The 25,136-nt window shown below is 46.9% G+C and overlaps 1 protein-coding gene across 2 annotated transcripts; it reads right to left on the bottom strand.

Annotated features, from left to right (window-relative positions):
- Window positions 1–4,212: 4,212 nt before the first annotated feature.
- Window positions 4,213–23,784, bottom strand: NABP1 (nucleic acid binding protein 1). Of its 2 annotated transcripts, none has more exons than XM_081183785.1 (6): window positions 23,144–23,777; window positions 22,623–22,761; window positions 13,299–13,370; window positions 10,296–10,371; window positions 9,655–9,724; window positions 4,213–7,603 (listed from the first exon to the last, which is right to left on the bottom strand). In XM_081183785.1, exons 1-6 carry the CDS (start codon window positions 23,232–23,234, stop codon window positions 7,413–7,415), a joined length of 639 nt encoding a protein of 212 aa, XP_081039911.1. In that variant the 5' UTR covers window positions 23,235–23,777; the 3' UTR covers window positions 4,213–7,412. The 2 variants fall into 2 exon arrangements, with proteins under 2 accessions (XP_081039911.1, XP_081039912.1); XM_081183786.1 differs by having other exon boundaries at window positions 5,733–7,531; window positions 23,144–23,784.
- Between the last annotated feature and the right edge of the window lie 1,352 nt (window positions 23,785–25,136).

Here is a 25,136-nt window from a genome sequence, read left to right as displayed (position 1 = left end):
TGCCTTCAGCTGAAATAACTATCCCAAGAGACGCTGTTGCAGGCATCTAGCTAAGCGTTTCCCCTCCTTACCCCTCAGATGCGGAGCCATGCAAAGCAGAAGACAGAACTGCGAAACGAATGCCACTTAGCCCATTTCCCAAGTGAGAAATGGGGGTGTTGCTCCACACGACATATTTAAAACTAGTTTAAAAGCTATTATCTCTTCCCAGGGAACCTTGGCGACTGTAGTTTGCGCTGGGGGAAAGACGAGTGAGGGATCTTTAAGAGAAAATGCTCAATGTATCGCCAAACTACAGCTGCAACGGCAAATTATGTGGTAAATCAGTGGGTTGGATCCACAGAAGGCAGGAGGCAAACTCAGGTCTTGTAGAGGGACTTTCCTGGTTTCTCCTCTCCCCTATTACAGCGTACCCTCCAACATTTCTCTGACAAAAATAGGGACGTCTTATTTAATAATAATACCCCATCATCTGATTGGGTTGCCCCAGCCACTCTGGGTGGCTTCCAGCATATATTTGTTGTTGTTTAGTCGTGTCTGACGCTTCGTGACCCCATGGACCAGAGCACGCCAGGCACTCCTGTCCTCCACTGCCTCCCGCAGTTTGGTCAAACTCATGCTGGTAGCTTCGAGAACACTGTCCAACCATCTCGTCCTCTGTTGTCCCCTTCTCCTTGTGCCCTCCATCTTTCCCAACATCAGGGTCTTTTCCAGGGAGTCTTCTTCTTCTCATGAGGTGGCCAAAGTATTGGAGTCTCAGCTTCAGGATCTGTCCTTTCAGTGAGCACTCAGGGCTGATTTCCTTCAGAATGGATAAGTTTGATCTTCTTGCAGTCCATGGGACTCTCAAGAGTCTCCTCCAGCACCATAATTCAAAAGCATCAATTCTTTGGCGATCAGCCTTCTTTATAAAAATATTTAAAAACTTCCCTATACAGGGTTGCCTTAAGGTTGTATATTCACTTATCTCCTTGGCTCAGGGGTTGCAGAACTCCATACCCTCCAACATTAATCCAATGGAACTACGGGTGCCCTAAGGAAAAGCGGGACATTTAGGCATCAAATCAGAAACCAGGATGGTTTTTGTAAATCAGGGACTGTCCCTGGAAAATAGGGGCACCTGCAGGGACTGTACAACCTGCTGGGCCTCAAAGCCACTCCTTTTAGGGTCAAGGAGCATAGGAAGTTGCCTTGCACTGAACCAGACTGTTGGTCCATCTGCCTCAGTACACGGACTGGAGGTGGACCTTTTGCCTGCAAAGCAGATGTCCTATGACTGAGCCATCATGGCTGGAACATCATGTTGCCTTGCACAAACAATACTGCCCTTTCACTTGTGGCAAACCGCTTTGGGATCCAAGCCAGCATGTCAGCTGTGTGCACACGCAATCACATTTTCCTACACAATAGGACAATTCGATATAAAACCGCGGGGGTCTATAGGTACAAATGGCAGAAAGCCTGAGCTCATGGGCTCAAGATATTTGGCGGCAGAAGAGCACTCTCTCTCTCTTTTTGGTAATGTTGGCATCAACCGTGCAACCGTACACCACTAGAGGGAGTATTCAGGCTGACATTTGGCAATGCTGAGCGAGGGATGGATATTTATGTTGTTACTGATGCTTGCCTAATGTAAATAGTTTTGCAGCCTGCCCTGCCTGCTTTAACACTAGGAAGCATGCAGCGTTCAGATGTGGGTCTACCATGTCCCAAGTCCCAATGCCCCACTCCCCATTCCTGAAAGCCACTGAGAAAAGGCACAACTGCCTCGCTGTAGTCACCAAGCAGCTGCTAAACAAAGCTGTGCTGCAACAGTGGCCTCTAGAGCAGGGGGCAGCAAACTTTTTCAGCAGGGGGCTGGTCCACTGTCCCTCAGACCTTGTGGGGGGCCGGACTACATTTGGGGGGGGGTGAACAAATTCCTACGCCCCACAAATAACCCTGAGATGCATTTTAAATAAAAGCACACGCTCTACTCATGTAAAAACACCAGGCAGGCCTCACAAATAACCCTGAGATGCATTTTAAATAAAAGGGCACATTCTACTAATGCAAAAACACGCTGATTCCCGGACCATCTGCAGGCCGGATTTAGAAGGCGATTGGGCCGGATCCGGCCCCCGGGGCCTTAGTTTGCCTACCCATGCTCTAGAGCAGCGGTTCTCAACCTGTGGGTCCCTGGATATTGTTGGACTACAACTCCCATCATCCCTGAGCTGTGGCCTTGCTAGCTAGGGGTGATGGGAGTTGTAGTTCAACATCTGGGGACCCACAGGTTGGGGGTCGTGTCACCAGTGGCAATATTTACAAGCCACGCATGCAGTCCTATTTACACAAATCAAACCCGGGGAGAATACTGCTCAGATAAGGCATCGCCCCAGCTTCTACGAGCAGGGAGCACTGTTCCTCAATTTCCCTCCCTGCCCCATAATAATCTTATTTCAGTTTGCACACGAGGAAGCTTCTTGCCAAATCCTCTCTGCGGCTGCTTTTTGGTCTCTGGAAATCCCAGAACGGTAAAAGCAAGCACAAACAGTGGCGTAGCGTGGGGGGTGCAGGGGGGGCGGCCGCACCGGGCGCAACATCTGGGGGGTTAGGGGGCGCAAATCCACGGGTTAGGGGGCGCGAGTTACTTGCCTTGCCCCGGGTGCTGACAACCCACCCTACGCCACTGAGCACAAACTGATCTGTTCAACTGTTACTTCCACTTCAGGTTTTGAGAGTGAAGGGAGGCTCATATGTCCACATTTATGTGTGCTTCCCTTTGCCTATTCCAAGTTAGGGGGCAATTATGTGGCAAGAGAACAGCGAGTTCGAGACAGTCGTGTGTTTTCATCATTTCAGGTAAGAGAGCTCTGCCTACCGTTGAGCTGCCTCTCAGGGAGAGAGGCCAACACTATGGTGTCAGAGAGCCGGGCAGAAATGCAGTCTCTCCCATCATTCCCAGGGGTAGGCGAGGACACAGATGCTGGCAAGCCTTAACTGCTCCTTATGGGGCAGAAAGGCTCAGCCTTCGCGTTAATGAACCAGCTATTTTGAAAAGGTCTTCCTTACAAGTATGGCTGCCTTGTCAGAAGAGAGGGCATGCCAGGTATATAAAAAGACACACCTAGGTTTGTGCATTTAAAAACATTCAGTTTTTTTAAAAAGTCCCATTGTGTGAAGTCAGTGCTTTCTTTTCTTTAGGGAAAAAGTGCTGGTATTCACATGAAGTTTTTACAGTTAAGTGGCACACTTTAAACATTTGGGGGCAGGGAAAGAGTGTCAGGACTGCATACTCTCAAGTACAGTGGTACCTTGGTTCTCAAACGCCTTGGTACTCTAACAACTTGGAACCCAAACACTGCAAACTCGAAGTGTTCCAGTTTGTGAATTTTTCCCAGAAGCCAAACATGCTGTTTTGAGTCTTATGCTTCCAATTTGAGAGCCACACTTCCATTTTGAATGATACGCTGAGGTCTGTCTGATTTTGCCATTTATTTTGCCTTTTTGTTTTTGCAGCTTTTTTGTTGTTTTTGTGACTGTGTGGAACTCAGTTCAGCTACTGATTGATTGTGTGATTGCGGTACATTGTTTATTGCTTTCATTTTATAGATCAATGGTCTCATTAAATAGTAAAATTCATGTTAAATTGCTGTTCCAGGGGTTGTTTTTAAACGTCTGGAACAGATTAATCCATTTTGTATTACTTTCTGTGGGAAAGCACACCTTGGTTTTGGAACGCTTTGGTTTTGGAACAGACTTCCGGATTGGATTAAGTTTGAGAACCAAGGTACCACTGTACCCCCAGAAAAAAAACAACACTGGGCTGGGTATTCATTTCACAATGATCATGGATGAGGATGTTAACAACCCTCTGAAATACAGAAAGTTGAGGTCTGTTGACATCTAACCATCGTATTTAAAATGGTGTTACTTTTAGGGCAGCCTTTTCCCAAACTTGGTGCCTTCGACTACAACTCCCATCAAGGTCAGAAAGCCTGGACAATCGTTAGTGATAAATGGGAGCCCCAACAAGAACTGAGGGACAGCAGGCTGAGGAAGACTGCTTTAGGGGGCAAAGGTGAACAATGGTAGACAACATTAAACGATGCTCATTGTCACTGAAAGCTGTCCCAGCAGAATTGTTCAACCTTCCTCTATGTCATGAACCAAGCAACCGTCAAGGGTTAGACAGGTTTCTTTCTTCCCATGTGGGGCGCTGAGGCTATATTATGAGCGAGAGCCATATGTATTCTTAGCGACTACATAACAGGGAGTGGGGGACTGAAGAAATATCCAGAAGTAAGGCTGGCAAAAATAAGTAGAGGCTCCTCCTGTGTCACCTCAGCCCAAGTTCTCTTGGCTTGATGCAGTTTCCCCTTAAGAAAATTTAAAAGAACAAAGTGATTAATCAAGGACAGCAAGACATTTAAAACCTGGAAATACATATGGATATATTACTAACCATAAATATGTTCTTGGGTTCATCTGCGAAAGGGTGTCTTCCCAAAACAGCTCTGCCCTTTCTTTTGCCAGAACATCTCTTTAAACATCAAGGTTTCATTGAGCTGGTCCGTACAACGCTCAGGACAAACCAAACAGAACGTGCCACTGAAGTCAAGCAAGTTTGCTTCTCTTCCTTGCAATTTAGCGATTTCAACCATGTACGATGCTTCTAATGTATCCGTTTTGTGAGCAGCTGGCATTTGGGCTCAGAGCATAGCTCATCCACATGTAATTAAACAGGGTGGGTTAGCTGGCAAGGTCACCCTAAAGAGACAAGCTTCCGTTGTGCCAGTCTCAACCAGCACCCCTTTGTTTGGATATTTTATACTTTACCTGTTTACGATGGCCTGAGAACTGGTGGTTGTAAACCAACGAACGCTTCAAGTTCCACACAACCGGGAGGCTACTTCCCAGTTACCCCCAGATCACCTCTATCTGAGGGAGCCAGCCTGCTGTTGCCAAGACTCCCAAATCCCATTGGCTCCAGCCAGTATGGCCAACGATGAGGGTGGGTGGAAGTTGAAGCACACAGTGTTTGGAGAACACCACACCGACTACCTCAATGCCCTTTAAGAAGTGAGCCAACACAGCTTCTCTCTGAGCCGCTGCTACTGAAGAACTTGTTTTCGAATGGCAAGCTTTCCAACAGTGCCCAGTTACTGAAGCACAGATCAGAATTTTGCAGGATCACAATGCAGGCAGAAAACCCATGCTCATTGCTGTATTTTTATTTACCGTATTTTTCGCTCTATCAGATGCACTTTTTCCTTCCTAAAAAGTAAGGGGAAATGTGTGTGTGTCTTATGGAGTGAATGCAGGCTGCGCAGCTATCCCAGAAGCCAGAACAGCAAGAGAGATTGCTGCTTTCACTGCGTAGTGATCCCTCTTGCTGTTCTGGCTTCTGAGAGTCAGAATATTTTTTTTCTTGTTTTCCTCCTCCAAAAACTAGGTGCCTCTTGTGGTCTGGTGCGTCTTATAGAGTGAAAAATACGGTATATCATTGTCATTACTGCTTTATGTTTTATAAGCAAAGGAAGCCTTTGTAAACAAGAAAGATGAAGATGGCAAAAACGCTCATCAAAAGTTTGCAGATTAAGAGTGGCGCCAAGCAAGAAACACACTCCACTCCTATATATTCTTGGAAATATAGCTGGTGAGACCTGTTTCCAAATAAGCATCGTTACAGATGAAATCAAACACACACATTTCAGAGCAGAAAATGATCTTGACAAGGGGGGAAATGGTGGGGTTTTTTGCTTTTTGCTTTACATGGTTAGTGCAACTTTTATTTATGAGGTCCGCTTCAAGAATATAACAAAAAGAGAAGGAAAAACAGTCATTTTACAGCATTTGCATGAATTCCAAATAAGATTTCTCTCCCCCCCAAACAAACAAAAAGGATTGAAAATAATTCTAGGGTTACCCAGTACAAAGACACATTGAGAATGCTTACAATATAAAAAGGAAAAACCGAACATATTTTGCATGACCCTGGGAGTTATTTTCCCCCTTTCCGAACTCAGCAGCTTGAAAACAATTCGCACTAAGCAGCACAAGGCTGCCCTTTCTAGAAACTGAGGTATTAGCTCTAGAAGCAGAAAGCGTTACGTGTGCAAATTGGCCCTTGAGAATTTTGAGGGCGGCTCTTGCAAGAAAAGCAGGCATGCCGGCACGAATCGTATACACAGGTTTCGTTTTAGCTCTTCGCTCCAAACACACTTTGCACCGGCCGAATCCATCAGCAGGATACAGAGGTAAAACACTCCCCTGGGGTGCAAGGGTGAGGTTGAATGCGCCCCCCCAAATACACACACTTGTGGGATGGAGGGCTCCAAAAAGAAAACCAGTGTGTCAAGAAGTACAGCTCAAGCCAGATTAATGCCTGGCATATGGTTTCTCTGTGTATGGGGATTCCCTACCTCTTTCTCCCAGCACCGCTCTCAACAGAATAAACTTGAAATCACCATCCGTCACTGGGGGGGCACATTGGCAGGGCTGACAAAAAATGGCCGGTTTATGCAGTTTGCAGAACCGAGTGGCAAAAAAATCTCTCTGGCCTCTGAGAAGCTGTGCTTTACGAAAGCCGTATCCTACTGGATCTTCAGATGCCATCACAGCTTCCACGAAGGTCAATTGCAAGCCATCCAAGAGGTACATTGAGAATTTCAATTTGTTTCTAATGCAGCAGCGCCTACTGAACTAAAGAGGCGGGCTTTGCATTCCTGGAGAGAATCTGGGATTTTAAAATAGATCCTGGAGAAGCAGCAGGCATAGTTTGGCACGAGAAGGTGCGCCTTCTCTAGTCGAACGCAGCCACCATCACTTACCCCACCCCACCGGAGGGAAAACACCAGCCCCCTTTTTTATGCCACCATTGGGCAGATCGTCTCCACTTCTCACAGGGCATTTTCAATACACACAGGTGGAACAGAGCAGTTGCCCCTTGTTCCATCTGCCAGCCTTCATTAGCCGCGATGGGAGTTGGTCAGGACAGCAGAAAGACGATATTAACACACCTTAAGGCTAGGCAGTTTAAACTTAACCGAAAAAAGGAAAAGGAGAAGGGGGGGGGGGAAACAAGCATTCAACCACACTCAAGGTTTGTTTTGGACATGAACATCTGATGCACAACAAGGAATCCCAATTTCCATCTTCGACCCTTATTTTAAGACATTTCCCCCCCTGGACTCATGCGGTTCTCAGCAGCTTCACTGGGTTTTTCAGCCTGGGGGGAGCATGGCGAAGAGAGAGAAAGGTGTGCGGCAGGGAGGAAATCCTCTTCTCTGGACAACAGAAGGTAGAGAACTAGTAGACCAAACTTCACCCTCCCACACACACAGAGTTAACCATAAATAAAAGTGCAATTAAGTGTTCAAGTAGGGCGTATACAGAGTTTAGGCGGACAAGTGAGTCTTTTGGCTGGGTCATCTTTTTGAGGCTCTGCGGGGATCCCTCCCGTTACTCATTGTGCTTTGTGGGGGGCGCGTGTGATTGGACGGCACTGAAGGAGGGGCGGGGCCCCGCCCGCTGACCCTCCCAGTACCTGCATAGGAGGAGACATGATTATAAGCAGGTGATACTCCGCTCAGCTCTGGTCCTGCTGGCAAACCATTTCCTACAAAAGCAAACGAGAAGAATAAAAGACAACACAGAGACACAAGACATTCGCGCGTCAGACAGTCTACGCTGCAGCTTCTTGGTCCAGGAGACCGCTTTGCATGTATATGAAGCTGGCCTCTCTCACAATTCGCTGAACCTTGGAGGTTGAGGTGAGCTGGGAAGGTGTCTGCAGAGACCACGAAGTCCCTAACAGCAGCTTGCTTTGCCATCCACATGCCAACAGTAACCAACGGCAAGGAGAAAACAAGGGAAGACGTGTGTTTCGGTGTCTTAGCAGCAGCAGCAGCAGGAGCAACTTCTCCCAGCGCTGTATAAACCCCAGATATAGCAAAATGCACCGGGATGCTGCTGAAACCTGCACAATAAACACACAAGACGTAACCGGCTGTACTTTTGAATAAATAAGATATACTATTCATTGTATCAAATTGTAGATTTCAACGGAAGTCTCATAAAGTACATAGAGTCCAATAATCCACAAGAAGGGTTGTTACAGATCCACAGAATCCTTTCACAGAGTCTAAGGCAAGTATTTCCGGAATATTAGCCTTGTTTCGCCATCCTAGGCTTCATCAGCAGAACAGGCATATGTAATATTACAGGATAGTGGATCTTATAGCATAGTAGTGGTTGCAGTAACACTTACTGTATGAACAGACAGGTGGAATAGACACTTATACATACATGGATCTTATGACTAGAGAATGAACTGATCCACTGGGTCTTCTGCTTTTCTCGTTGAACTTTATGAGACTTCAGTTGAAATCTACAATTTGATACAATCAACAGTATACCTTATTTATTCAAAAGTACAGCCGGTTACATCTTGTGTGTTTACAGTGGTGCCTCGCAAGACGAAAATAATCCGTTCCGCGAGTCTCTTCGTCTAGCGGTTTTTTCGTCTTGCGAAGCAACCCTATTAGCGGATTAGCGCTATTAGCGGCTTAGCGGCTAAAAGGCTATTAGCGGCTTAGAAAAAGGGGGGAAGCGAAAAAAATCGCAAGACGTTTTCGTCTTGCGAAGCAAGCCCATAGGGAAATTCGTCTTGCGAAGCGCATCGAAAAACGGAAAACCCTTTCGTCTAGCGGGTTTTTCGTGTTGCTAGGCATTCGTCTTGCAGGGCACCACTGTATTGAGGATGTTTCACGTAACCACAAGTTTGTTGTTGTTGTTTTGCTGAAACCTGCACAGCGCTCAAAGGAAATGGGAGCTTGACTTCAGTGTAAGGTGGCAGCGCAGGATCCTTTCAGCTTGAGAGGGACAAAAGGGGACTGACCAGGAATAATCCAATCTGGGCAACCCAGACTGGATTGCTTAACTAAAGAGACTCAAATGAATCTGCAAACTAGCTTCCTGTTGTAGAAGGGAAATGTGTTCTGCTACTTGACTCACTAGGCCTGAGTGAGGAAGGATGATATTTAATCAATATAGCCTCTCCTACTATCCACAACAGTCCCACAACCCCCATGTAGCAGCTTCTCCACACCCTACCTGCTGTTTCCTCCTTCCTGTATGGGAGTACCATCTCCCAAGAAGCAAGAGAAACACAATGGGTAGTTGGAGGAACCAAACCTTCGTGCCTGACGACTCACCCTTCCCAATCACCAGGTGCCCTTTAAGCCACAACCTGAGCGGGAAGGTTGTTACAGGCCCAACTGTGCCAGAGTGAGGAGTCAGAGGGGTGGGGGCGTTAACCCACGGCTCAACTACTTTCCTTCTGAATCCATAGGCTCAGTTTGGATGTCAACGCTAAACCAGTGTTTTAACATTACAAGAATAAGAACGCTTGAGTGTGAGGAACAAACAGACTTCCCTCTTCTGGCCCGGCCAGAAGAGACAGGAAGCATCCGATTTCTGGTTTAAGCCCGAACCAGATTAAAACTGGTTTCAACTGTGGTTTGTGGAAAGCTGCAGAGATCGAACGATAGGCTTCCGATCTTTGTTCCCGTAAACCATAGTTTAAACCTGCCGCCACAGGTGTTCCTGAACCTTTGTTTCCAAGACAGAAACTTTATTATTATGATTTTACAACACACACTCACTTACCAGTAGGCCCAAAAGTACAAGAACTCAGATTAGTTGATGGAAGGGAATTGTTACTCTGCTCACTCTGGGCCTTTAAAAGGAATGGAGAGAGAGAGAGAGAGAGAGAGAGAGAGAGAGAGAGAGAGATATATTAAGACAACCATGGTACAGAAAGAACTGTGGGGGCTTGGAGAAACAGTACAGTGGTACCTCAGGTTACAGACGCTTAAGAACGGACCTCCGGAACGAATTAAGTTCTTAACCAGAGGTACCACTGTATCCACGAGACTAAGCTAATTCTTGTTCCTCTTGTCCTTTTAAGATGCTCCTCTCCTCCCATAGGAGAAGCCCACTCCTGTACAGTGGTACCTCGGGTTAAGAACTTAATTCGTTCCGGAGGTCCGTTCTTAGCCTGAAACTGTTCTTTACCTGAGGTGCCACTTTAGCTAATGGGGCCTCCTGCTGCTGCCGTGCCGCCAGAGCACGATTTCTGTTCCCATCCTGAAGCAAAGTTCTTAACCCGAGGTACTATTTCTGGGTTAGCAGAGTCTGTAACCAGAAGCGTCTGTAACCCGAGGTACCACTTCATAGGCCACACTGTTAAGGGTTTGTCTGCGCCTCAGTTGTGGACATGTTACGATGCTGCACAAGATGGCACATACCACTTTGCTGGGCTGCCCAGGGTGATCCGAGCTGGGCTCACTGAAGTTGGGCACTTCCGAGTACACCATGCAGAACCTGCAAGGAAAAACAAGCTCGTGAGAGGGAGTGTGGAGATTTCTTTCCTCAGCTCTCCTCATCCCACTTCCAGGGACCAGTGCATGCCTTGTTTCAAATTCCAGAGCCGCCACCCCCTCTTCCCTCAGTAAGGGCATTAGCACCAGATGCTAATGCCCCCACTCCCATCCCAGAAACTAGACCAGGAGATATGAAGAAGCCCAGCTCTACATATGCTCCACTTGGAAGTCTATCCTATCGATTCCGACGGAGCTTGCACCCAAATAGGTTGATGCTCCAAGCATGCATAAAAGTTGTCCCTGCTTCTTCCTTTTGCAAGACCGCAAGTCAGCAGGTGGGTCACGCTTGACAGTCTACAGTGGTGCCTCGCAAGACGAAAAGAATCCGTTCTGTGATTCTCTTCGTCTAGCGGTTTTTTCGTCTTGCAAAGCAAGCCCATTGACGGATTAGCGCTATTAGCAGCTTATCTGCTGATCGGATCAGCTGATAAGTGGCTTAGCGGCTTAGAAAAAGGGGGGAGAAGGGGGAAAAAACCAGCAGGAACTCGCAAGACATTGTCGTCTTGCGAAGCAAGCCCATAGGAAATTCGTTTTGCGAAGCACCTCCAAAACGCAAAACTCTTTCGTCTAGCGAGTTTTCCGTCTTGCGAGGCATTCGTCTTGCGGGGCACCACTGTATTCGTCTTCATAAAGGATACACAGCAAATATTCCGTTCATCGCCATAAAAGATACACAGCTGCAAACACTTAGGAGCAAGTCCTGCTGAATTAAAGAGGAGCTTGTATCGAACGAAGCATGCCTAGGATCAGACCACGCAGAAGATGTCAGTGGCTAGAACCGATTGCAGAAGTTAAAAAAAAACGGGAATGCCTAAGAACGCCAAATCCATAACGAAGGCTGCGATCCTGTGCTGTTAAGTTCCAACGAAGTCGAACGCTGCAAAGCAACAGTTGTTCCGCACTGCAGTGTGCCGTGCTATAAAGCAGGGCCCAACTTGGAACCAGCCAGGCAATTCTCAAGCATTTCTCAATCTGGAGAAAATTTAGTTCGAGTGGCATTTGTCACCATCAGAAACATCTTGCAGGCCTGCTTTGCATTTTAAGCTAAAGGAACCACAGGCGTCAAAACAGAACCAACTGTGACTCCCGGTTATTGTTCATTCGATGCACCTTATTCTATTTATAAAATAATTCCAGCTGCACAAGCAACACTCCACATTAACTACCGGGTGCAATCCACCTATGTCGGAGCACAGCTCCCACCAGCAGAGCCATTTGGACCAGGGATGATGGGAATTGAAGTCCAAAATAGTTAAGGTGGCACCAGGTTGAAGACTGATCTAGCCACACTTAAGTCAGCTACATTCCAGAATCTTACACTAATCCTTTCAAAATGATATCACTTAGGATGACGAAAAGCATATGTTTTTTTAATTCTTGCAGTAATTTATTTTGAGATTAAAACATTCCAACATCATTCAAATTAAGAGGCGATGGGGCAATAATTTTATGCAGTGATGGGAAATAAGATTTATTTTCTGAGTTAGTACTAACCCTAGACTATCCCCCCCTGACATTCCAATTTTGGGAAACACTCCCAATATAGCAGAAGCTAATACACCAGGCATAGGCCAACTCGACCCTACAGAAGTTTTGGGACTACAACTCCCATCATCCCTGGCCACTGGTCCTGTTACCGAGGGGTGATGGGAGTTGTAGTCTCAAAACATCTGGAGGGCCGAGTTTGCCTATGCCTGTAATACATTATGAAAATGGCCTCAATTATGAATAATCAAATATCACTTTCGGCAGATCAGACCACAAACGCAGCCACACATAGCCTTAGACAGACGATGTCTAACTTTCTGTGGCTAAGAGCCACAGCTCAGCAACAGAACATCTGTTGGGCATGTAGAATGCCAAAGGTTTAATCCCTGGTGTTTCTAGGGAGAGCTGCCATAGACCCCTGCCTTGAAACCCTAGGAAGCCAGCCAATCAGAGTGGATAATACTGAGCTAAATGGACCAATGGCCTGGCTCCTCAGAATAAGGCAGGTTCCTACGTCCTCCTCCTACAGCTGTAATGTTTTCACAACATTCCTCTGCATTTTGGCCTGGTTCACCCTGAATGAACATCACAGGCGCCTGGGGGGGGATACAGGAAGTTGCAACTATCTGATGCAACGAAGCGTTATTCTGCAATTGCCCCTCCACACAAGCACAGGTGCCCGGGTAAACCAGTCCCCAAAGTGACACATTCCAGCTTGCCAACAATGCCCAGCACTCTGCTCCCGAACTTTCCATTACAGGTCTCGACGGACTGCCTGGTCACGACGGAGGCTTATGCTCGAGAAAGCAAGCCAGCAGCATTTGCCCGTGACATCTTAGACCGCCATGACCCCAGAGGCTCTAGCTCGACGGAAGGGGGAAATTTACCTTTACACCCCTAGAGAGGCTGGCTCCCGCAGGAAAAGGCTGGAGCTCATTACCAGAGCCAGAATGTAGAAGCCTCTACCGTACCTAGCCTGTGGATTAAATAGAGGACTTCAGTTTTCGGCACTGCAAGTCCTTGAAAACGACAATGCGTTAACCCACAACAAAGGAGGCAGCTTAGGCGGCTGAACACTTACCTGTTCGCAGGTGTACTTAAGTCAAGGCATTCAGGCCAGATGGATGCATAGCTGAGCAAGCCGTCTGTTACATAAGCAGAGTTCCCCACAGACTTGTCAGAAAAAATAATATTGAGATCGAGGAAAGCCAAACGGATCGGGAACAAGGCTCTTTGGGCAGAGAGTACTTTGCTAAACCCCAGAAAGCAAGGGCAGGTTGGGCAGACGCTTGCAAGGCGGCATTTGATACCTACCGCTCCAGCCTGCGAAGCGCAAGGCTTCGAGAGCAACTGAGCGCACGTGTAAAGCGAGATACTCACTCCCCGATTTTCTGAAGCTCGCCTCCCCTTCCGGTGTAAAGCGTGAGACATCCTTTCCACAGAGATGCGTACCTAGCCAAGAGAAACGCCAGAAGCGTTAGAAAGCACCAGGGGAGGGGGGGTGTAATTAATGCCCAGGCTTGACCAGGGTTTGGGTTTTGATGGGGGGGAGGAGAGGGTTGGGTTAAGCACATCTTCCTCTCAGAAAATCCAATGGGAGAGTGGACCACACACACACCACCAAAATCAATAGGACTTTAGCGCTAACCTTAAGTGTGCAGCTTTCAGATTTCGCCAGCAAGGCAGCCTCTGGCAGGTCATTTCTTCCTTTCTTTTTTGAAATTGTTTTTATTTGTTTTACAGATATAAATTTATAACAAAACCAAATACATATCCGTATACAGTGGTACCTCTAGTTGCAGACACGATCCATTCTGTGGTGCCATTCGCACCCCAAAAAGTCCGTAACTAGAGCGGCGCTTCTCTGCAAGCACAACAGAGTGTTTCTGCGCATGCGAGAAGCGCGCACGACACTTCTGCGCGTGTGGCGAAACCTGGAAGTATAAACTTCTGGGTTTGCCGTGTTCACAACCCGAAAAGCCGCAATGTGAAGCAAACACAACAAGAGATATGACTGTAGAGAGATTTATCTGAATTTCAAGTCTTCCCATCCCCTCCATGGGTCCTACGGTCAACATTTTCAACTGCATATTATTTTATAGTCTATATTTTATCTCTCTCCATATTGTCCATAGTATTTGTTACATTACAAGTGGGATTCAAATCCTGCTAATGTTTTCATCTGCTTACCTCCTAAGTAAATTATAATTCCCCCCCCCCCATTCTTTCTTGAAGTTTTTGTACTCACAGGTCATTTCTTAGTCAGATGCTCAAACTTTTATTGCCCTATGTACATGATTCCAGTAGGGATCAACACAAACAAACAACAACCCAATCATTACAAAACAGCAACACTGCGGCTAACATTTAAGTTAGTGTTGTACAGCATCCATGAAGCCTTATTGTGTGTTGCAGAAACCTGACTGCTAACATTAGGAAAGCCACCTTGCATTCGTCCGAATTCCACTCCCTACGACCAACCAACCTAGATTGAATTGTCTGATACCAGACGGAGGCAGCACAAAAGAACATGTGCAACTGGCGACAGAAAAAGAGTGGCAAGATAAATGATTTGACTGTATTGAATTGGCTAGATTGACAGAAGCCATTAGGGGTCAGCCCAAGAAAAAATTTCAAAAAGAATGGGGAAAATATAGAGAATGCCTGAAAAAGCAGTGCCCTCAAATTAATACTTTGACTTGTTTCGATTTAACTTCTGCAAAGTAAATCATGGTATAAAAGCTAAAAACAGAAAGAAAAAGGAGTAATAATGAACTAAGAAGGAGACAGTTTACCAAAAACGAAAAGAGAACCGTGTTGAGGATGAAGGAAGTCAATTGGAAGAAAAGTAGAATTGAAATTATATATATATACACACACACACACACACATATATATATAGTTGATTGTTTGATCTGTGTAAGTTTGTGTATGTTATTATGTTTTATTTGTAATTAATTGTTTTTTGTTCTTTGCTTTCGATTGTGCATTTTTGTGAGTGTGTGTGTGTGTGTGTGTGTGTGTATGTGTTGCAAAATAAACTTAATAAAAGAAAAAAGAACATGCACAACTGGTTCCATTTGTCTCTGTCCACAAGGACATTGCCTTTCTCTGAGCGGTGTTTCGCTTCTTGGTCCGTTCATGCACCCAAAGTTATGCAACTCTCTCAGAGGTTTCCTGGCGCCAAACTAAGTTCTGTCGTTACTACAATGGTTGGGTTTTAAGCATTCTCTCACACTCGAGGACTCATCCATTCATCCAATGGGGTGCCCCGCGGAATCAGACCATCTAACAGAGCTTTCCACTTCCGGAGATGGCCAACCAGGTGCCTTTTGAGAAAACCTTAAGCAGAACATAAGCTGCTGCTTTCTAATGGTAATCAGATGCATGGTGTCTCTGATTCTGGAGCTAACACATTGCCCATCATGACTAGTAGCTATTGATGAACTGTTCCTCCCCTATCTTGTCTAATCCCTTTTAGTACAGCCACTGCTAGTATGACAATACTTGCAGCATCCATGCTTTCTCCTGGAATGCCATTAAAAAAAAGTAGTTTCCTTCACTTTAGAGCAGCAATGGGGGAACATCTGGAGGGTCTATCTGCTTCAAAACATGCTGAAAATTGCTCAGCCACTTAATCCTAACTGCAGAGCTGACACAAGACACCAGCAGCTTAATTTTTAGCAGGTGTTTTATTGCAGCTCCGATCTACCCATAGCTCTGCACATCGAGATTTTTATTTTTTTTGCTACTGTATAGCCAAAGGTTTTGCACAGTTGTGAGGGTTGGAGGGTTAAAGCTCCAGTTCAGGTGAAGTTAGGCACATTTAAGTGCCACGGCAATCGGTAGGACTTAAATTAGCCGCAAGTAATTGGTCCCACTGATCTCAATGGTATGTCAGCATGACCAACTTTTAACCGAGTCAGGAGCATTTATTAAAAGCCATTTGCAACAACACACCAAGCGTTCTGCTGAAGCGCCCTGTGTGACTTGCAAGATCATTCCCTTTCATTACTACATTCTCTGAGTGTATGTATGATTTGTCCCTCTCTTGTACATGTGCATAGATGTATAAACACGAAAAGAGCACAAATCAAACATTGTCAAATGGGAACTTGAGACACTACTGGGGTATAGAAACAAGAAAGCTTCCATTTATTGCAAGCGCAACAAAAGACATCCTTTGGCAGAATTCCCTATCTCCCACAAGTAAATCCTTTATACGTAGTGAATATTTGCCTGCAAGAATGAAAGTTTGTTTTGATTCATGTGCATGACCTTCAAACTTTGGTTTTTAACCAGCGATCAACTGTTTTTCCCTTTCTTTCTTTTTGCCAAATGCAAAAGAGAGGGACAACCAAACAGGGTTCCCCAAACTTGGGTCTCCAGCTGTTTTGGGACTACAACTCCCATCATCCCTTGCTAGCAGGACCATTGGTCAGGGATGATGGGAATTGTAGTCCCAAAACAGCTGGAGACCCAAATTTGGGAAACCCTGAACTAAATGATGCGAGGGGAAATGACGTTTGGATTTTCACATTGCACTTATAACTACCTTCCCCCACAGGTTGGGAGACCTGCTCAGTTACAGTTTGGCTCTTAAAAGATCATTAACAAATGCAATTTTTGTTTATAAAGCTAGTAAATGGACCTGTTCCTGAGGTTTGGCAATAAACCATTAGTAGGCATCCAAGATACTGTCTGCCTCTCTGCCACTAGTGTTTCTAAGGCTGTCACACAGACTGCTGGCACAAGCGGTATACGTTTTATCGGTGTCCGAACAAGTAAGCCAGCCACTCTATATTAGCTCCACCCGTCAGTCACATATTAGTTCTGCTAAGATGACGCAAATGGAAAGTGACCTTAACACGGCATTTTGTGCCAAGTTGTAACTTGAAGAGATTACAAATGAGCCTAGGGGTGAAATCCAGTGGCATGTGCATGCAATATAGGCAGCCAGGAACTCTCCAAATGGCCTTAAATAAGCAGCCATTGTTGTATTTTGCACTGAAACCAATAATTAACGTTCTTGCTAGCCTGGCTAGAATGCGACACTGAGCCATGGCTTATGGAACTATGGCTTAGTGTTGTGAGCAAACCCGGCCCAGCAACTTAGCTGCGGTTTGTTTACTGCCAACAAACCATGGTCTGAAGCCATGGGTTGCGTGTTGACATTAAAAAAACACTTTGGTTTGTTTTAATTACGGCTTAGTGTTATGCCATGAACCCAGCCCTCTTCCTTAACCATGGTCTCTTTTGCCATCCCACCACAAACGCTCACCAACTTTCAAAGGCATAAGGAAGAAGACGAAGAGAAGATTTTGGATTTGATATCCCGCTTTATCACTACCCGAAGGAGTCTCAAAGCAGCTAACAATCTCCGTTCCCTTCCTCCCCCACAACAAACACTCTGTGAGGTGAGTAGGGCTGAGAGACTTCAAAGAAGCGTGACTGGCCCAAGGTCACCCAGCAGCTGCATGTGGAGGAGCGGAGATGCGAACCCAGTTCACCAGATTACGAGACTACCGCTCTTAACCACCATACACACACAAACACACACACACACAGGTAAAGAAACCAAACTTTGGATAATCAAGCCATCGTTTGGCTGATCGCTTGTGGGACAACTCATGATGATCTTACAGTTTGCGAAACAACCCATGGTTTAACATTATGTACCAAGTGGGCCACTGCGAGTTCCTTTTTTGTGTTTTGTCACATTTGTATCCAAGCCTTCTCCCAAAGAGCTCTAGGTGACAGGTTGACATTTTGTCTCCAGGAGAAGCCTGTGAGCTAGGTGTGGTTTTAGGCAGGGAATAATTTGACCCATGGTCACTCAACGAATTTTATCGTTGTTCATAGGTCAGCCCAGTCTAATTCCAACAAACAATATTTGCTCACCATCCTAGCAGTACGTGTGGCCTTGGAGACATTGCTTGCCCTCTGCCATTGTTATCATACACCTCATTAATCCAAAGGAAAAGGAACCATTAAAGGGGTTATTTTAGCTTCTTTGATTGGCTTTCAGGTGACTATGGGAATCTGCCATCACCATGTAAGGAGGGAGAAGTTATGGCCCTAAGGAGGTTTTTAATGTTTTATGTTTTACTATGAAGACTCCCTGGAAAAGACCCTGATGTTGGGAAAGATTGAGGGCACAAGGAGAAGGGGGCGACAGAGGATGAGATGGTTGAACAGTGTTCTCAAAGCTACCAACATGAGTTTGACCAAACTGCAGGAGGCAGTGGAAGACAGGAGTGCCTGGCGTGCTCTGGTCCATGGGGTCACGAAAAGTCGGACACGACTAAACAACAAGATTGTTGTATGTACTGTAAGCCATCCATAATGGCTGGGAGAAAATAATTATTATTATTATTATTATTATTATTATTATTATTATTATTATTATTAATACTTTTGCACAGACTAAATTGTAGCTCACAATGGGAATTCTATGACTGTTGAACACATCCCATTTCACTCTTTTAAGAAATGATTACGCTTCCCTTTAAGATCAGACTATAGACTTTTGCAAAGAGGGTATTATTTTCACAGACGCTTGGTGCTTACCGTTTCAACCTCATTCACAATAAAAGTACCTAGCGCTTTAGAATACCTTTGCATGTTCAAAGCAGATTGCAAACATTATCTCAGGAATCCTTACAACCTGCCTGCAAGGTAGGTCATAGAACATAGGCAATGTGACCTCCTTTGCTGAAAGCCAGAAAGCTCTTGCACACAAAATACAGGCAGGATTTTCTCTCTCAAAAATGCATCAAAAAAGGCCACCACCAATCTGAAACCTTTAAAATATTAAAACAAAAGCAGTTGATCAACCCTCTGTGAGTGCAAGTAAATATACTTTTGTTTTTGAATTATGTTTACAAAAGCAATTTGACATGGCGAACCCAGCGACCCACCAGCGTTCCTCTGGACTGCGTTTGTCACGTGAAAATATAGCACACTTGTAATAGAAGCAGATGCTTTTACTAATTGCTAGTTCTGCTTCTCTTCACGCTAAAGAAAGCCAACCTCTCCTCTGCGCACGGTGAGAGCTCATCGAAAGAGGACGCAGAAAGAGTTGGTTGCTTCTTTCAAAAATTACATTACGTTGCACCCTCGGTCCCCTAACAGATCAGATTTCAAAGCAGCATACAAGGCCATGCTGGCGTTCGTGACTTGTTAAGGCTTGTGCAAGCAAGCCCAGCTACCGCTTTGATTATCCAGAAGGAACATGCTCAGATCCACAGATCCTATTCTGCTAGGGAAAGAGGGAAGAGGCTGGGGATAGCTGGCCTTGAGATTTTAATGTGTATTGGGCTACTTAAGCCATGGTTTTCCCGGTAGTGATGTATGGAAGTGAGAGCTGGACCATCAAGAAGGCTGATCGCCGAAGAATTGATGCTTTTGAATTTTGGTGCTGGAGGAAAACTCTTGAGAGTCCCACGGACTGCAAGAAGATCAAACCTCTCCACTCTTAAGGAAATCAGCCCTGAGTGCTCACTGGAAGGACAGATCCTGAAGCTGAGGCTCCAATACTTTGGCCACCTCGTGAGAAGAGGAGACTCCCTGGGAAAGACCCTGATGTTGGGAAAGATGGAGGGCACAAGGAGAAGGGGACGACAGGGGACGAGATGGTTGGACAGTGTTCTCGAAGCTACCAGCTTGAGTTTGACTAAACTGCGGGAGGCAGTGGAAGACACAGGAGTGCCTGGCGTGCTCTGGTCCATGGGGTCACGAAGAGTCGGACACGACTAAACGACAACAACACACTTTAAGTGTGCACCCTTTAAAATATAATAATCCTGAAGTATGACTGGTTTGCTTCTCGGGAAATCTGTGCTCTTGCCTCATCATGTGACCAGGGCTATAACCCAACCTACGGCCTGCATGACACCAGAGGTGAATTGTGTGCCTGTCATACAGGTATGGCACGCACACAATTTAGATGGGTGAAGTGTTTGGAAGCAGATCCCTGTGGGCTGGGGAAACACTAAATGTTACCAACAGCAAAACCGCATGAATGAGTTGGAATGTTGCAGCGTTAATTTTTGTAATAATGAAAAACCGGGGCCTGGGGGACAGGAAGGTGTTTATGCAGCAGCTGCAAGTTGGGAGTGCAGTTTTTCTTCTGCGGAACTCCAAAACAGCCCCTACCCAGAGAGGTAATCTGGTTGTGGGGGGAGAAGAAAATTCCCCTGGCTCACACTGTGCCTTAAAGTCTTCTCTCATCACAGGACTTTTTAGGACGACACAAAGTGTGGGTTCTGCTTCAGCTATTACTGAACCCACTAAAATATGCCAAATTGACTCTTGGCCTATCCAGCTCAAAACAGAACGTTCAGGAAAAGAGGGTGTCTCAATGCTTCCTTTAAGGAAAATAAGAAGCCACCAGCTTTTAAGAGATGACTCATCGACCAGTGTGGTCAAGGCTGCAACCTTGTGAGCCAAGCCGCATGTGACAGCAGCAAACCCATCTGTTTAAATCCTGGATCTGCCCCAATCATGTTCAAAGGAAGGGAAGGAGGGGCAAGGAGAACTGAGGAGTGGGCCTTGCTTCCCCACATGGTTCCCTCTAAATCTAGCATCTGTAGAGAGGCGAGTGAGTTTGGGAAGGGGGGCTGGAAACGTCCCTTTTGCTTTAAAAGCTAGGCCCCGACAGAGGTCTAAGGTCAGAAGAAGAGCATGCGCACACTCTGCGTGCAGGTCGCCCTAGGAGCACAGGTAAGCTGTCAAGTCAAACTGAAGGAGCGTCTCCATCCCCATCGTTCTGCCCGGACACTGAGGTCCAGTGCCGAGGGCCTTCCCTCACTGCAAGAAGTGAGGTTACAGGGAAGCAGGCAGAGGGCCTTCTCGGTAGTGGCACCCGCCCTATGGAACGCCCTCCCATCAGATGTCAAGGAATAATAATAATATTAATAATAATTATTATTATTTATTATTTATACCCCGCCCATCTGGCTGGGCCTCCCCAGCCACTCTGGGCGGCTTCCATAAAAACCAAAAATACAATAAAATATCACACGTTAAAAACTTCCCTGAACAGGGCTGCCTTAAGATGTCTCCTGAATGTCAGGTAGTTGTTTATCGCTTTGACATCTGCTGGAAGGGTGTTCCACAGGGCGGGCGCCACTACCGAGAAGGCCCTCTGCCTGGTTCCCTGTAGCTTAGCTTCTCGCAATGAGGGAATCGCCAGAAGGCCCTCGGCGCTGGACCTCAGCGTCCGGGCAGAATGATGGGGGTGGAGACGCTCCTTCAGGTATACTGGACCGAGGAAATAAACAACTATCTGACTTTTAGAAGACATCTGAAGGCAGCCCTGTTTAGGGAAGTTTTTAGTGTTTGATGTTTGATTATGTTTTTAATATTCTGTTGGGAGCCGCGCAGAGTGGCTGGGGAAACCCAGCCAGATGGATGGGGTATAAATAATATATTATTACAGTGGTACCTCGGGTTAAGAACTTAATTCGTTCTAGAGGTCTGTTCTTAACCTGAGACTATTCTTAACCTGAAGCACCACTTTAGCTAATGGGGCCTCCTGCTGCCACTGCGCCGCCGCTGCACGATTTCTGTTCTCATCCTGAAGCAAAGTTCTTAACCCGAGGTACTATTTCTGGGTTAGCAGAGTCTGTAACCTGAAGTGTATGTAACCTGAAGCGTATGTAACCCGAGGTACCACTGTATTATTATTATCACCACTGGGTTCATCCACCCTGGCACTGCCGATTGGCAGTGGCTCTCCAGGATTCCAGACCGGGGGGGGGGGAGGGGGCGGGGAACACCTGCCTGGAGATTCTGGGGATTGAACCTGGAAGCACATGCTCCAGAGCCCTTCCCTGCCGGTCAGAGGAGACCCACTGCCAGTCAGAGGAGGCCAGGGTTGAAATCCATGAAGCCCCTTGCTTTCTCCTGCCCCAGAGGCTAGGACTCAAGCCAATGGATTCAAGTGGCTCAAAAGCGGAATGGGAGGGAATATGCTTTCTTTGCACTTGATCCCATTGATTTGGGTCCTAGCCTCCAGGGGCAGGAGAAAACAAGGAGCTTGCTTGCTTAACCCACTATGACGGCCGTAGCTAAGATTCCTGCATTGCATCTGAAGGCAGCCCTGTTTAGGGAAGTTTTTAATGCTTTATTCTGTCGGGAGCCGCCCAGAGTGGCCGGGGAAACCCAGCCAGACGGGTGGGGGTCTAAATAATAAATTATTATTTACTTATTTTATTACTATTGCAGGGGGTTGGACCAGATGACCCTCGGGGTCGCCTCCAACTCTACCATTCTACGACTCAGTGGGTGACCAGTCATGGTCTCTCAGCCAGACCTACCTCGCAAGGTAATGGTTGTGGGGATTAATGGAGCAGGGGGAGAATCATACTTGCCATACCTGGAGCTCCTTGGGAGAAATGGGTGGGATATTAAATGCAATAAATAATAATAAAGGACCCAGCAAAAGGCAACTTCCTCTATATACACACAGCAAGGGGAAATGAGCACTCTGGTTTCACCTCTAATCTGGCCCCGCGAGATGTTGTTTTCCCTTCCCCTCCTCCTGCTACACCAATTACCGATTCTAAGAAAGGGAGAGGAAGCCCAAAGCGTTAACAGGAACACACTGAGTCAGCCAGTTGCTTCAGCAACGAAACAAAAGAGCGGCTGGGCAGAGGCCGCTCACTCGGCCTAACCCCACTGTCGGAAACACATACATACCCTTTGGTCAACCGGATAATATCTCCCGGCTGAATGAGGCTGCCAAGTTCATCCCACACCGAGATGAGGATGCTACCTGACTTGTCGGCTACTTTGCACGATCGCACTTCGTGCCCATCTTTGGTTTTGGTGACACGGCCTGCAAGGGAATATGGAAAGGGGGGGGGAAACAGGGGAGGGGAGAGAAAAAGAAAGGTGGTTTGAGCAAACGTCCTTCGAACAAGGGGACACAACATCCTTTTGAAAATGCAACTTTGCCTGGGCGCGAAAGGACCTGCAACTTTCGCCAAAGCCCAGGGAAGGAGCCACTCTGGACCCTAAAAGTGGGTCTATTTAAGGACAGATTTAGAGAAAGTGGACTCAACTCTTTTCCCTGAAAAGCGGACACGTGTCAACTCCTCTCTCTCTCTCTCTCTCTCTCACACACACACACATACATTTGCACACCTAGAACGCGGGCCAAGGAAGTCGGGGAGTGAAAAACAAACAAAAGCACGACAGTTCCACGGGACCCCACTTACCGATCTCTAGCACAATAAAGATGACATTTAAATTTTTCAGTCCGGCCCTTATGTCTTTTATGAGGAGGTATGTTTCGTTTGCCATGCTCATGCTGCTTCGCTTTTCAGGAGGAAGGCACGGACGCTGCTGGGGCAGAGTGAGCAGGACAAAGCTCCCCCTTAGCCGAGAGGGACACTTGGAAAACAGGGCAGGGGTGGCAGGAGCTGTGGCGGGGGGGATTAGACGAGATCGGGTTTGACCAGCCCTTGGAGAAGGCAACAGTAATGTGCAATATACTCTGGGGAGGTCGGCGGGGAAGCGTGTTTGAGGAAGAAAGGAGGCACCCACGGCGATCCCTCTCCCCTGAAACTCTTAAGCTCGCTTCTCCCTCTCTCAGCTGGCCACACAAGCCTCGTAAGGCTGGACGGGTGAAGGAGGGAGCCGGGGCGCTGTGATTAAAACAGGCACGGGGCTTGGCTGCTGCTGCTGCTTTCGCCGCCGCCGCCCCTACTGGCGAACGAGAAAAGGCACCTTCGCTATAGGCTCCCTTTTCCTCCCCTCTGCAAGAAAATCGGGGCGCTCTTTTTCTCTTATGACTATTATTGCACAGCGAGTAAGGTGCTTCCTCCTCCTCTCCAACCCCCCCCAACTCGCCAGCTGCCCCGCACCCCAGCGCCACTTTCACACAAGCGCGCAAACACGCCGCTTCGCCCTCCAAGCGCGCTCGCTCTCCGTCTAAAAGAAGCATGTGCCGGCGGCGTCGTTTTATATCCAGCCGGGCTGAACCATTTCCTCCGTGCGGGGGGGTGGGAAAGCAAAGTCGCGTCGAAAGGTACGGAAAAGAGCGGCGGGGAAAAGGGAATCAGAGACGAGCTCCAAGGCCTCGGTGTTTGGATCCTGCTGCGCCGGAGCGGTTCTGCTCCGTGGCCCCACGGCGCCGGAGAAGCGCAAGGAGGGCGAGAAAGCCTCCCCCCCCGAAAAATGGAATGGTCCGTGGAACGCGGAGACACCAGAATGGAACTGAATGTGACAAAGTGCCCCGTAAGAGGCGCTGATTGGTTGGCCGCGATTCTTTTGTGCTCTGACCTAGAATATTTACAGTCGCTCGCCCTCCCGTTTCCCTCTTTTCCCCCTGCCTCGCTCTCGGGGGCAGGATCGAGCCTGTCTCGCCGGGAGGCAGGACTGCAAGTTCGTCATGAGCCTCGGGGAAGGGTCGCTGAATGGCTGGCTGTTGCCTTTTAACGCGCTGCTGATTCCCCAGTCCCCAACAACACCAAGGCTGGGGGAGGTGGGGGCTGCGATCATTTCCCCCGCCCCGCACCCACTGTATATTTTTTTCGAAAGGATTCCTTGGGAAACTGCTTGCAACGGGATTTCGTGTGTGTGTGTGCGTTTACTTCCCTACCGCTCTTTCTTTTTCCTTTCTCCTCCTGTGAAGAGGCTGCATCCTAATGTTTTAATGTTGTGTCTTAATCTTTTAAATTGTATTTTAATCAACTATTGGTTGTTAGCCGCCCTGAGCCCGGTCTTGGCTGGGGCGGGCGGGGTATAAATAAAAATGTAGTATTATTTATTATTATTATTATTATTATTATTATTATTATTATTATTATTATTATTATTATTAATCTATATTATTATATATAATAATCTATAATGCGGGATATGTTTGATTGGAAGAGGACGCGGGGAATCAGACTGTGCTGTTCTTAAAGGAAAGTAACCGAGCCGTAAAGCACTTAAAAGCAAAGGAGGCCGTGTGGGTCCGTCCGTGAGAGAGAGAGCGCCACGGTTAGCCTTTATCAGCAGCGACCCCGCCTCCGACCCCCCCAAAATGCCCACAAAATAGCTAGCGAGCCTTCGCAGTGTCCAGAACTCTTCATCCAGCGGAATGTTAAACAAAGACTTGGTGTTCAAGTCTTAAAATGGAGTGTGGCGATAAGACTAGCCGCTCGGAAACCTATGTATTTCTACTCAGAAATAAGTCCCACTGAGTTCAATGAGGCTTGCTCC

The sequence above is a fragment of the Podarcis bocagei genome (genome assembly GCF_964188305.1).
Source record: "Podarcis bocagei genome assembly, chromosome: 1".
Lineage (NCBI taxonomy): Eukaryota > Metazoa > Chordata > Lepidosauria > Squamata > Lacertidae > Podarcis > Podarcis bocagei.
Note: the sequence above shows the minus strand (reverse complement) of the source record. Positions and strands in the feature narration are given on the sequence as shown.

Coding starts and splice junctions, on each gene's coding strand:
- NABP1 (XM_081183785.1), bottom strand. CDS start 23,234: ATGAGCATGGCAAACGAAACATACCTCCTCATAAAAGACATAAGGGCC. Junction 13,371..22,622: donor ATTATCCGGTTGACCAAAGG/GTATGTATGTGT, acceptor TCTCTTGGCTAG/GTACGCATCTCTGTGGAAAG. Junction 10,372..13,298: donor GAGCTTCAGAAAATCGGGGA/GTGAGTATCTCG, acceptor TTTTCCTTGCAG/GTTCTGCATGGTGTACTCGG.